Genomic DNA, 14,536 nt, shown 5'->3' with positions numbered 1-14,536 from the left:
CAAGGAAACCTGGGGCTGGAGTTGTGGCTCAGCAGTGGAGTGCTCGTCCTGCATGTGTGTGCAAGGCACTGGGTTCGACCCTCAGCACCACATAAAAATACATAAAATAAAGGCATGTGTCCAACCCCAACTAAAAAATAAAACCAAAAAAAAAAAAAAAAAAAAAAAAGGTCAGGGCACCGGCCCCTAAAAAAAAATCCAGAGAACACTATTAATTTTTTTACTTAAATTTTAGAGATGTTACTCTAAAACCAAAAAGTTCTTTTGAATTTATAATTCAAAAAGCAATGAGTTTACCGTCTCTGATAAAATATAAAAAAAAGGGCTGGGGATGTGGCTCAGGAGTTAAGCACCCTGGGTTCAATCCCTGGTACCAAACAAACAAACAAATCTATGATAAATAATCTTCTTTAAAATAATCTTCTCCAGGTTACAAAATACTTATGTGCTCCACTGTAGAACATCTGAGAAATCAGAAAATTACAAAGAAAGCAAAAATTCATAATTCTATCTCCATAGCTACTGCAAATGTTTTGGTGCATCTCTTTTAGTTTTTAAAATGCCTGCATGCATTTATTTACACAGTCGAAATCAGATTCCTATGTGGTTTTGCAACCTGAGTTTTACTTTTAAAAACACAATGGGAATTTCTCTATCATATTCAATAACCTTCCTTAGCATAATTTTGTAAAAAAAAAATTCATACTACAGATATACCTAAAAGTCAGCTTGACCGCTTTGTTTTCACAGTAAAGAATTTTACTTGGCCCTGCTTCTAGGCCTACTCTGTAAACAGTGTAGATAAGATCACAGAATCAGCCCCCCAAATAAAATACTCAAACCTAATTGGACGTTTTTCCAGGGCAAAGGAACTATGAATCCGGCAATTTCCAAGTTCCTCCAAACCTGATCATTTCAATAAGAAGATATTCATCATGTGAAACAGAGCTCCACCCTCCCAGAAATCCCCAAAGTTTTGAGAGGCATCCAAAGCTTTAAGATTCTGACTACACATTCTGAAGTTGCTTCGCCCACTGTGATCCAGCCGCAGTTTCCTGCCCCGCGGCGTTCAAATTTCGAGGAAGACCCGGACAACTGAGCGTGCTCGACTTTCCGCCTGGGTTTAACACGCGACGTGGTTAAGTTCGCGGAGATGGCCCGGGGCGCAACCTTCAGCTCGCAGGTTCCCCTGGCAGAGCCTGGCAGCTTGGAACGCTGGGGACCAGAGCCTCTCAGGTACTACGCCCTCGGCGCGCGTTCGTCAGAATCCCAAATTCAGGTCGCGGGAACAAACTTGGGAGGAGCGCGCCCTGGGTCCCCGCCCTGCCCCGACTACAGGTTCCCCCTCCCACTCGCCCTCCCCGCTCCAACTGGAAGCGCGCAGGCGCAGCCGACCAGGAGTCCTGCCAACTGTCCAGGAGCCTGAGGTCGCCTGTGCCATCCCTGCCACTTCCACGCTCGCCATGGGCCTGGGTCCCCGGCTGCTGCTACCGCTTCTGCTTTGCCTGGGGCTCAGCGCACTCGTGTCTTCGGGCTCCTCGGGCAACCGCAAGCGAGGCCCTTTGGTGACAGCCAAGGTGACCGAACGGCGGGCAGCCACTTCCCCTCCTGTGGGCTGGGGGATGGTGATGCTTTGGATACTGGGACTTCTGTGTCGGCCGGGAGGAGGGGGCTTCCAGGGCACGGGGATACTGGAAGTGGCGGTGCGGTAGGTGGTAGAGGGCTGCTCGCGTGGGAGGAGCGGCCCTCTTCCGGGATACTCGGGGCTCTGGGACCAGGCTAGTCCGCCTCTGTCGCCTGCTGTTTGTACTCAGTCTCCGGGGTCGTGGTCCGCCGTTACTGCGCTGGAGTCGGAAGCCTAGTTCTCCTGGGAGGAGACAACTCCAGTACTTCCTTCGGCGTGGCCTGGACTTGGGAACAAAGCAGGAAGAATGCAGAGGGAGGGGACGGGGCGGTAGAGACGCGCTAGCAACCGAGTGACCGCGGCCCGGCCGCCCGCCACGCACGTCATTGGGTCTGGAAGAGCCGAACTCCAAGCTGGCCTTGAATGCCCTTCTCCTCTCCCTCCTCCCTGTTCCCCTCCCCTCTCTCTCCACTTAGGAACTGTCATCCTCCCCTGGGATGACTTTTAAACTTTGGGCTGGACCCTGAGTTTAGATGACCTAACCCTAACTTTTCATCTCTGTTGGGGGCATGTTTCTACCTGGAATTGCGTCCTCACGACTTCATACTTAGAATACTTAACGCCGCTTTAGTTTTATTTTCAGCGAGTTTTACTAAGGTTAGAAGATAATGGGAAGGTGCAGAGAGAGAGAGAGAGAGAGAGAGAGAGAGAGAGAGAGAAATATTGCGGTGCCCATGATCACCACTTCTAGAAAACCCACCGGCAGTCGTGTCTTGGAATCTGGAGGGCGGTGTGGGCAGATTAAAGTGGTCTTAACAAGCAGGCAGGGGTAGTCAGTGAAAATGATACCTTTAAACTAGTTAGCATCCTTAAATCCTCCATGGAAGATGCCACCCAAGGAGCAGGGAGGACAACAGGTGTGGGAGAGGGAGGTTCAGCCCAACGTCTGATGTAAGGGAAGAGAACTGAAAGCCCTGGCCATGCTGCAGGCAGGGTTGATAAACTCAGCCTGGTTCCTCTGAGAAGCTCTGATTCTACTCACAGCCCCATGATCTAGCTTTGCAACTGGTTTGTGGAGGGCCACAGGGCTCAAAGGGTTTCTTTCAGTTTGCAGGCACTGTTTCTGTCTCTTGGTTGTTGAAAACCATAAACATAAAATTTATACAACTGTGAAATGTTGAAGGAAATGAAACTAATATAGGTTGGGTGATATTTGAAAACACCTGATGCAGGTCAAGGGTCATATGTTTTCTTTCATATGTGGAAGCTAAAGAGGAAAAGGGAAGAGAAAGGTGGGTATCTCATGAAATTGGAAGGGAAAACAGTAAAGGAAAGGGACCAAGGAGAGGCTGGAGGTGAAGGAAAAGGGAGATACTGGGGAATGATATTGGCCAAAATATATTGTTGTATTTTGTGCATCTATGAATATGTAGCAGTAAACATCGCCATTATGTACAACTATAATGTACCAATAAAAAAAGGAAAAAAAAAAGAAAGAAAAATATCTGATGGAATGAGAAAAAATCAGTTTGGGAAAGACTTAGGTAGTAAAGGACAGGTGCAAAGATTTCCAGGCAGGAAAGCCATCAGTGTGTTCAGAGGATGCAGAGTACTGTGTGGCTTTAGGGCAGGGATGAGAGCACAGTGGCCTGACATGAGGTGGGGGAGGGGTGCTCATCGATCATTCAGGGGTTTAACAGCTGTAAGGAGTGTGGGCATTGAGGTAATTATTCTTATAATTTGAGGTCTTATTTTAAGTATAGTTAGTTGCTGAAGGGTTTTATACATAGGAATGATATCATTTCATATTTGCTTTTAAGAAATCCCTGTGGTCAGTCAGTGGAGTGTGAACTGGAGTCCAGACAGTGGTTTGGATTAAGGTGGAAATCTTGGGAATGGGGAGCAAAGGAGGAACTTGGAATATGTTTTAGAGGTATAACTAACAGGAGATGCTGACAGTGTAGACAGAGTGAGGGAGAGAGGGTAGAATGGTCAGATAAAATGCAGGACGCCCAATGAGATGTGAATTTCACATTAACAATGAGTAAATTTTTACTGTGAATCCCCTGGAATATTTGGGAACAAGTTTCACTGGGAAACTTTTTAGACTTACTGATGGAGAGCTAGCCAATCACAATCTTTGGGGAAGGAGCCCAGTCATTTACCTTTTTTTAAAAATTTTTATTAGTTATTGATGGACCTTTATTTATTTATTTGTTTATACGTGGTGTTGAGAATTGATCCCAGTGCCTCACACATGCTAGGCAAGCGCTCTTCCACTGAGCCACAACCCCAGTCCCAGTCGTTTACCTTTTAACAACATTCTGATGAATTCTGAGGTGCAGCCTGGGCTGGGAACCACTAGAATAAAGCTGAGCAAGGAGAAAGCTGCCGGAGAGCAAGAATTGGGACATGCTGAGCCCAGGTCTAGGGCACTGTCACTGAGGGAGAGTTTTCATGTGCTCCACTCTTGTTTGGAATTGTAACTTAACATATCTTTTATTTTTTTCCACCACAAAATGTATCAAGTTCTGAAAGTTAATTGCCTAGACAAGCCTTATACCAATTGGACTCTTTTGAATTACTTTTTTAGTGAACATATTTAAGCAACTAAATATGTTGGAAAATGAAGATATTAAAAATAATTTATCTGAGTGCAGAAAAGTAGATTAATTGGCCACTGCTCTAGTGCATTGTTTTTCTCAGCAGTGTTTTATAAGAATCTGTAAATAAAAGATAGGAGGTGCTGGTTTCTCCCAAAGGACTGTTAGTGGCACTAACCTCGTCCACGGATCCTGCTGCTGAGCCAACCTGGCAGCGTCCTCCTGCCCTGCAGGGACTCAGGTGGGGCTCTAATCACTGGACTCAGAATCCACTGAATTTTGATTTCCTGAATTTTCCAGTAAATGTGATGAATTCTGTGCAGGATCCAGCATGCCAAACAGCACTGCCATCTTTCTAGCTACATAGCTTGCAAACATGTTAACCGATAGTGGCTACGTGGCAATATCTAAGGGACCTTGGACAAGTTATCTAATATCTGGGGTTCTGCTTTCTCCTCTGTAAAAAGGAGATAGAATAATAATAATACCTACCTGGAAGGGTTTTATGTATTAAATGTGCTAAAGCAGGTAAAATGCTTAGTCTATGGTCCCTGGTTTAAGAGGCCACTGGTTGATGTTAGAAATGTTCATCTTATTAATCCTGTTGTGATAGCAAGGAATCATCATCTATTTTACAGATGAGGAATAAGAGCTCAGAGTTTAGTTTGCCAAGGGTCTATGGACATTTAGTGGTGGATCTGGCTTTAACCATTTCCTTCACATCACCGCTCATGTGCTTGGTACTTTGCCAGTTACTTTGGAAGGATTTTGGCAGTATTAATGCCATAGGGGTTTGGATCAGGCTGTGTGAGTGCCTCTTCTCTGCTTCCCTACTTCCTTTAACCTTCAGTGCCCCCCAATTTTTAAATGACTTTCAAGGATGGCTTGAGGGGGAAAAAGTGATGAGTTGCCCACCCACAAAATGCAGCACAATGTCCAAGTCTCAGCTTTTCAGGAACACCCTGATCTCCACAGACAATCACCAGCCCTTCCCAGGACTTATCCTTATCTGACTCGTCTCATAAAACCCAGTTGCCCATTATATCATAGCATTTATGTGTATATTTTTTCTTCTACTGAACTTTAGACTCCAGGAGGGTAAAAACTTTGTAGCTCACTCTTGTCCAGCACTGGACTTTGTTCCCAGGGACACTCAGAAATGAGTTATCTGGCAGCCCCCCAGACACTCCTGTCTAGGGGTGTGCCCCCCTATTTCATTTCACTTGACATTGAACATTTCTTGACTGTCTGCTTGTGTTGACAATATACTGGGATCGGGGGAACTAAAAACACTTTGTAACCTTTTGGGATTCCTTTGCCTTGCCTGCTAGAGCTGGACTGGTGATATGTCACAGTTTAACTATAGGTAGCCTGGGTTGAAATTCTGGCTCTAACACTCAACCTTCGTAAATCACTTAACCTCTCTCACCCTCACTTTCCTCATTTATAAATTAGTGATAATACTCCTCCCTCCCCAGGATGTGGTGAGGATTCATCTTATAAGAGGATGTAGGTAAAGCCCACAGAGACACCACTATTGTGTTTCCTTCCCTTTTCCTTTTTCCTCCCCCTTCCTTCTCCCCTTTATATAAAGGTGTCCCCCTGTCAACCATCCTTACATTCTCTCAGGCAGCACCCCATCGCAGCCCATTATGGCGTCATTCTTGAACTGGCATAAAATTCCAGGTTCTCTTTCTCCTCTATTTGATTATTATTCCCAATGTCTCATTTGCTTCCCCCCCCCCCCACCCCGTACCAGGGTACTTAACCACTGAGCCTCATGTATTTTATTTAGAGACAGGGTTTCACTGAGTTGCTTAGGACCTTGTTAAGTTCCTGAGGCTGGCTTTGTACTCTCAATCCTCCTGTTTCAGCCTCCCAAACTGCTGGGATTACAGGCATGTGCCGCCATGCCCAGCTGGGCCCGATTCATTCCATTCTGTTGTCTTCAAAACTTGAACCTCCAAGTCCACCATCTTTTCTTTGTCTTTTGGAACTGGTGGGCAGCTGTCTTCCAGGGATTTTGTCCTCACCTGTGGTCACAGAGCTGCATTGCTTTTCTGCAAACAGAACACATTTCCTGCTTTGGTGCTTTGCTTCCAATAAGTGGCAGGTGAGCTAACCCTTGTGTCTGATACTGTTCCCCTCCTCCAGGCCTGCTTCCCAGGATGTCCTCTCCCAGCCCTTAATATCACTCCAGGCCTCGATATACAGGATTCCTGGGGCATCTGTCACATGCTGCCTTGTACTTATCTTATTCTTTTAAACTACTTTAGGACAGGGGTTCTCTCGTACACCTTGTGACTTTACACTACCTTTCACATAGATCTTTAATAAATACTGGTCAACTAAATAAGATTTGATTTTCTCATTTCTGTTAGAGTTGGGAAAACTACTGTAGTTTCTTGTACTCCTTCATGAAGTTGAAGGATACTGCAATTTGGGGGAAGAATCATATCAATAGGTAAACTAGACTATATGTAAAAATATATGATTTTTATTGAAGCATTATGCTGGGACAGTCAATTTTTCTTCATCTTCTCAGGCTGCTCTCCCAGATTTTATTTATTTATTTGCTTTCTAAATATTCACAGGAGTAATTTTCTCCTTGATTTTGCAAGTCTGGAAGGCCTTTCAAGTGTCTTATAAGATGTTTCTTAGGATTACATCCCTGATTTTTTTCCCTGAGACTGCTTCATTATTGTCCACATTGCATTTACTCCTCGGCTTAGAAATTCTTTGTAGAAACTGCTTCTCACTGCCACCAGCTTTGCACTGACCAAGTTCCCGTGAATGCTGTCCCAAGACCACTGATTGCAGATGAGACCCTTCTGTGCTGCCTTACCTCAAGGGCAGGGTCTTTCTGTAAGCTCTTCTATATAAATAATAATAAAACTTTTGCTGCTTCAGCCATGTAAAGATTGTAAAATGCCACATGGAACACTAAATATCACATCACTCTGTGACAGACCTGCTGATGTATTGGCAGAAGTCCTTGTCTTGAGCTAAAGCTTGACAGTCTTTACTTAGTGATTTTTCTAAACTGCAAGACATCTTTTTTCTTTGACAACCCTTCTTATATTTTTTAAAGCCATCTCTTGAATGTCTTTTTTAACCATTCAAACAGTAAATTGGTTCATATAATCTCAACTCTCTAATAGAATGCCCTTCAACTCCATGGCCTTTTCAAGCCTCTCTCTCAGTGATTTGGGAAGCAAAATGTGTATAATTTGGTTTCAGAACAAACGGTTTAAAAAAAAAAGTCTAAAAGAACTTTTAAGACTTAATCTGCAAAAAAGGCAACTTATCCTCACTTTGGGGTGTTTTGTTTTAAGCTGTGACAGAGAAAGAACACATTCTACTTGGGTGACTTTGGGAATATGACAATAGAATCGAGTGTCTTAAGTTTAAAAGGTAAAAGACTTTGTCAGGCATGGAGTGCAGTGCTCGCTGTCTTTTGGATGAGACTGGGGACCCGGTACTTGCTGTGCTTGGACCTGAGTGGCAGGCCTTTTGAAGGACTGCTGTACGTTTTAATCATCTTTTGTGAGTCCCTTGATAGCAGACATCTGTTGAGAACTCACTGGGAGTTTGGCAGTATTTGAAGTGACAAAAAAAAAAAAAAAAAAGTAAATCTAGATGGCTAGCCTCTTTCTCTCCTCACTATTTTTTCCCCTGCCAAGATTAGAGAGCACTACCTTTGAAAAGAAGAACACATTCCACTCTAATCTTCATCCCAAAGCTGGGGAACAGGAAGTAGCAGCAGAGTTTGTCTGGGGCATGAGTAGGCAGTAGAATTCTTGAAGACTTTATTTGCCTGATTTTTGCAGTATTTGTAGAACTGACTTGAAACTCAGTACCTAGTACCGTGCCTAGCCCTTAGAGGGTGTTCATTAAATGTTTGTTGAATGAATAGTGCAAGTGAACCATACCGACACAGACATTTTTAGAGCACCTTTCACTAATAGCCTCTTCATGACTCCTTTCTAAAATACTGATGGGCAGGCTTTCCTCAGATTTTAATTTTGATTTAGCTTGTATTTTTGTCTTCTCCATGTTATAACCTTCTATTCTGTGTTTCAATTATATGCAGGTCTTCTTTGATATAAGGATTGGAGACAGAGATGTGGGCAGAATTGTGATTGGCCTCTTCGAAAAAGTTGTACCCAAGACAGTGGAAAATTTTGTCACTCTGGCAACAGGAGAGGTCTGTCTCCATTTTATTTCCTTCAACTTTGCACACACACAAAAATTGTATTTTATTTCTTTTAAGTAAAATACAAAATGCTGCTGGGAGAACAAGTATTAAATTAATGTCAAATGAATCTGTGACATTTAATCATATTTTACTATGAAATCTTTATTATTCAGGTACACAGCCTCTGTAGGCTTCCAGAAATTGGAAGAAAACAAGTGAAAATGCTCTTGTTTTTACTTATTCACATCAATACTCTCTTTCCATAGTTTGTTTTATTTGTGGTTTTGGTCAGCCAGTGATAACTTCCTCTCAGTAAATCATTGCTGTCACTGGGTATGGTGGCACACACCTGTAGTCCTAGCTACTTGGGAGGCAGAGGCTGGAGGATCACCTAGTTCCAGGTCAGCCTGAACAACTTAATGAAATCTGTCTCAAAATTAAAAAATAAATAAATAAAAAGGTTTGGGGGTGTGGCTCTGTGATAGAACACCCCTGGGTTCAATCTCTAGTACTGCGAGAGAGAGAGAGAGAGAGAGAGAGAGAGAGAGAGAGAGAGAAATCATTGCCAAGACCTAATCAAATTCTGTAGATATTTTGATTTTTCTCACTTTATCATTTTCAAATAAACACTGGGGTTGAAGGTTCATCTTTCAGTATGGATTTTTTTTTTCTACTTGTGTATTCAATTGAAATAATCTCTTTAGAAAGGATATGGATATAAAGGAAGCATCTTTCATCGTGTCATCAAGGATTTCATGATTCAAGGAGGAGACTTCACTGCAGGAGATGGCACTGGTGGTAGGTAACGCCATCTTTTGCCTTTCTCCTTTCCCACTTCCCAAGCTAAAACCCAAGAGTCAGTCAGTATGTGAACCCAAGATAGCCAGATTCCCCCATTTAAGAAACAAGGCCGTAAAGACAGCTCAAAGTCTTTCCAGAAGATAGAGGTTTGGGGACCTCATTTACCAGAATCTTTTTGGGTATGAATGAATGAGTCTTCCTAATTCTAAATGGGATGGTTTTAGTGTTCGTTGTCATAGTGTAGATCCATTCATTTGGCAGAATATCTCACAATTATTAAAACCGCTCGACTGCTAGTATGTAGCAATATAAAGCAGTGCGTGCCATAGGAAGGAAGAGGTGAACTATAGAGCTGTGTGCCCTGGGGTGGCAGCTGGCCACAAGTCGGGGCGGGGGTAGAGGATGGGACATGGTGCCAGAATAACAGGATTGGAGTGTAGGTGGCAGGATCGTGATGAATTTTTCCCCTTGTTTCAAAAGTGTCTTCTTTTATTGTCAGCTTTTTTAATAATAATAAAAAAGTTATAGCTGAGTCATCAAAATTATAACTGATTCCCATGAACAAAGTGAAATAAAGGACAAATACTTAAGGTTATTGAGTTTCAAATCTCCCTCAGCATATTATGTCTCATTGAGGATCATAACTACCCAGCTCTGTGGACTATTTTCCTTCTGAAATGTAGGGAGAAGCTTTTCTTTTCTTTTTCCTCCTGAACACCTATTACTTGTGTAACTACATGAAATTTAAGATTTTTAAGCTCAGAAAATACTGGTTAGGGTGGATATTAGTTGCTTACTTTTTAAAGAAAAGCCACTTTCAGTCATTATTTCTATGTATGTTTATTGTAATGGTTTATTTCTTGATAATAAAAATAGTTGCCATTAAATGCTATGATTTACCAGGCACTTTATGAAGAGTACTTTTAGCTCTTGCAAAAATGCTATAGGGTATAAGGATACAGAATGGAGGAGAGAAGCTGGCTCAGGTTCGTCAAGGTTACAGGGTTTGCTGAGAATGCTTGTGGAAGCAATCCTAACTGCTGAGGTGCCAGACTCACCGGAAAACCTGGTAGCTCTAGTACCTGCCCTCTTGGTACCAGCATCCACCGTCCCACCATACGATCCAGCAGGAAGAGTGACTGAGCTTTACTTTGCTATCTTTTCTATTTTTATTCTCTCTCTATTTTCCCTCCCCAACACATGTGGGTCTGGGGTTAAAATTCTCTGAGAGGAAATTTTGAACTATTTAAATTTAGCCTAGACCCCCCTGGGTAGAGCTTTCCAGCTAGGTCACCCACATGTCCCTGCCCAACCAGCTATAAATTGCTGGACTTTGGTATCTACTTCTGGTCCTTTTAACGGAGCCAGGAGTTTGAGGTTGGCAACCAGTGGATAAGGAGCTCAGTAATACAAAAGCACAAGAGGCCTTCAAGGTGTTAGGAATGAGGCAGATGCTCCCTATGGTCCATATTGTTGTTATGGGAGAGGGCTTCTACTGTATCCGCTGCTTTGCTAGAATTCCAGGTCACAGGCTGATTCTTCAGCAAGGCTGATCCCCAGGTGGTCCCAATTCTCAGGATGCACCCTCGTGCATCCTGAGAGCCTTGCGCTTAATGTCTTTCATCCTAGCTGCTACTGCCTCAGTGCTGAGGTAAGAAAAAGCACCAGCTTTAGAGTCAGAAAGTCAGATGTTCCAATTCTGATCTGCTGTTTTCAAGTTTTATACCTCTGTTTCCCAGTGTGAAAGGGGGACTGAGAATACCAACTACACTGGGATGTTGTGGGAATAAGCTGAGGGTGTCCACTCAGTGACTGGTTGGGTGCCAAGGTAGTAGTGACCTGGGACAAGTCACCCGAATATAGTACAGAGGCAGAGCCACGAGGCCAGCTCACCCACCTTTCCATCTGGCTTTCGGATACCACCCTGCCTTGCTGTTCCTTCTCCTTTCAGAGTGAAATCATTGACCTATATGATCCAGATTTGGCACTGGTTTGAGGCCAGAGGGGACCTGCCATCCTGTGCCATATCATAGGCATTTTTGCTTGTCTGTTTCAGGCCCTAGGGCCCTGCTTCCTTAAAGAGTTAATTTTATTCTCTCTTTCACTTCTCCATAGCTTTGACCATCTATTCCCCATTCTCATCTTCTGTTGGGCTCTATGAACGGATTACACTAAAGCCTTTTGTTTCCTATGAAGAGTTTACTTTTGGTTGATGTCTGTTCATTCTCCTCCCTTTTCTTTTATCTTAACCCAGGTTTTAGTATTTACGGTGAGACATTTCCTGATGAGAACTTCAAGCTGAAGCACTATGGTATTGGGTGGGTCAGCATGGCCAATGCTGGGCCTAACACCAATGGTTCCCAGTTCTTTATCACCTTGACCAAGCCCACCTGGTTGGATGGCAAACATGTGGTATTTGGAAAAGTCCTCGATGGGATGGTAACTTGATATATTACTTTTTCCTCTTTCAAAGTTTTATATTTATGAGAGTACCTTCAGTGATTCATTTTAATATTAAATGAGTTGTTAGAGATCCATTTTTATATGCTGACTGACCTCTTCAAAGATGAGTAAATTATATATGGCATGACATTATGGCATGTTAGGGACATTAGGATAGAAGCTGAAGACTTGACATGGAGAAGCTGAGTACTTAATTTATTTTGCTTCTGGCTGTAAATGGAAAGCCCTTTATAATATAACAAAATAAAACCAGGGTCCTATACATTCATAAAATGGAGTATTATTCAGTATTACAAAGAAAAGATGTGCTATCGCATGGATAAACCTGAGGACCTTATCCTAGGTGAAATAAACTTGTCACAAAAAGACAATTACTCTACAAGTCTACTTACATGAGACACCTAAAGTAGTCAAATCTATAGAGACAGAAACTAGAATGGTGGTTGCCAGGGGCTTAGGGAAAGGCATTTAGAATGAGTTTCAGTTTTGCAAGATTTGGAGACCAATTGCACAACAGTGTGAATAAACTTACACACTACTGAACTATGCACGTGAAAAATGAATTGGATGGCAAATTCTGTGTTATATGTTTCTTACAGTTAAAATATTAAAAAGCCCTGAACCAGTGTGGTTTAGTCCGGATATCAAGTTGTATTCACGGACACACAGTACAGCAACCAACATTCATTAAGAGAATTCAAATCTATGTTGTTATTCTCAAAGAACAGCAAAGGATCCAATTCATAACCCATAGGCCTGCTTCTTAAAATTCTCATTCTCTTCTTTTCTCACCACGTCTCCTTAGCAGTTGCCCCAAATAACTTTCTTCTAAACTGGCCATATTGAAGTCTGTCCAACCCAGCCCTGGACACCCTTGACTCCCATGTCCTCTTCCATGTTCCATTATGTTTTATTTTCATGTGAGTTGTTTGGCCTCCCTCATCCAAACAAATCAACCAGTTTCATCACTGTAGATTTTCCACATCTTCTACCTGCTATTCTGATTCAGTGCAACTGAAGTCCAGGAATTGAGATGAATATTCAATGTGTTTGGAAAACTCATCAAAAGACTGCCTTTTTGGTCTGTGACATCTTCCCTCCTTCACTGGGAAATATAAGTGGTGCATGTGCTTATGAGGGCTTCTAGGGCACTGTTGGATTGAACAGGTTATATTAGTATCAGACTCAAGATTAATGGCTTGGGTCACCTTTAAAAGGGGCAAACCCAAGGGCTGGGGATGTAGCTCATTTGGTAGAGTGCTTGCTTTACATGTACAAGGCCTTGGGTTCAATCTCCAACAGCACGCACACACACACACATACACACACACACACACACAAAAGCAAATCCAGAATTAGGTCTACTTTTAAATCTGCTTTATGGACCATTTGACCATTTTATTGTGCCTAAACGTAGTATAGGGTAGAGCTGAAACTGATTCAAACTCCATGTTAACCTTTACATTGGATTGTAGCTGATGAATACAAATACTTTATTTGCAAAAGTATCTTAATTTTTTGAGTCTATACAATGCTTATTAAGAAAGAAGTATGGAAATAGACCAATATGTTTTCTGATAAACAAGGTAGCTGGTGAATTTTATTCCATGAGATATATATACATACATAAATAAAATAATTTTCTGAATCTTCTAAGTTTTTCACGCTTAGTGTGCATGGTTTTTTATAGTGATACAACTTACTTTCCCACTGGGGCTTTTGATTACACTAACACCAGAGCTGCCTGTCTGATTTTCTCTCTCCAGAGCGTGGTGCACTCCATAGAGCTCCAGGCAACTGATGAGCATGACCGTCCTCTCACCAACTGCACCATCATCAACAGTGGCAAGATAGAAGTGAAAACGCCCTTCGTGGTTGAGGTCACAGACTGGTGACACAACCGGCAGAAAACAAGGAATGCACCTGGCAGGGTGTGTGTGTGTATGTGTGAACAGTATGTGTGTGCACGTATCGTCTGCCCATCTGCCTTTAATTCTTCAGTTACTGTTTTGCTTTGCTTTTTACTTTCTTTTAATTTCCACTCCAGGAAAGATTTAAAAACCAACCACTCTTAAGTTTAGTTTGTATGAATCTATGGTAAATCACCTGTTTAGGAACTTTGAACTGAAAAGACACATCCTCTTCCTTCCATGGTGCTGTTTTTAAATTAGAAAACTTTGTATTGGCTATTTATTTTTAAGAACACACTCATTTGTTTGTTTGTTTTTGTTAAATTCATTGTTATCTGTATGTTAGGTGAAACTGAAGGTTTATTTGAAAAAGACGAAGACATGAAGTTTATTTTTCTGTATTCAAATAATTCTTTTCTGATAAAAAGAAACTTGATTAGTATAATCTGATATATGTCTTGGGGATTTTTGCCTGAGAAAAGGTGCTTTTGTGTTCTCTATATTAAATACTTTTTATATGCATTAATTCTTTTTGCAAGTCTCTTTAAAATTTAAAATTCCTTTAAAAAAATAAATGGATGGGGACCGGGGTTATGGCTCAGTGGTAGAATGCTTGCCTAGCATGTGTGAGGCTCTGGATTCTGTTCTCCACACTACACATAAGTAAATGAATAAAATAAAGGTCCATCAACAACTAAAATATATGAAAAAAATAATTTAAAAAATAAATATAAAAACACATGTACTCTAATAGTAACAATGAACACTTTAGAGAAAAAATCAGAATGCTAACACAACTGGATAATTTGGGATAGGAACCACAGAATTATGCCCTTCTACATCCCAAATACATTAACTGATTATTCACTGATTTTTATTTAGTAACATTTTAGAAAGTTCCCTGAGTCCAGTTGCAGTTGAAAGGAATCTTTTGGTC

The 14,536-nt window shown here is 41.9% G+C and overlaps 1 protein-coding gene across 1 annotated transcript; it reads left to right on the top strand.

Annotated features, from left to right (window-relative positions):
• Nucleotides 1-1,376: 1,376 nt before the first annotated feature.
• Ppic (peptidylprolyl isomerase C) lies at nt 1,377-14,125 on the top strand. The gene is made up of 5 exons (XM_046460454.2): nt 1,377-1,577; nt 8,321-8,434; nt 9,130-9,223; nt 11,481-11,665; nt 13,456-14,125. Exons 1-5 carry the CDS (start codon nt 1,464-1,466, stop codon nt 13,582-13,584), a joined length of 636 nt encoding a protein of 211 aa, XP_046316410.1. The 5' UTR covers nt 1,377-1,463; the 3' UTR covers nt 13,585-14,125.
• The last annotated feature ends 411 nt before the right edge of the window (nt 14,126-14,536 follow it).

Source organism: Marmota monax, unplaced genomic scaffold (genome assembly GCF_021218885.2).
Source record: "Marmota monax isolate L192 unplaced genomic scaffold, Marmota_monax_Labrador192_F-V1.1 WCK01_AAM20220418_F8-fsc00006, whole genome shotgun sequence".
NCBI lineage: Eukaryota > Metazoa > Chordata > Mammalia > Rodentia > Sciuridae > Marmota > Marmota monax.
This window is presented reverse-complemented; position numbering and strand designations above follow the sequence as displayed.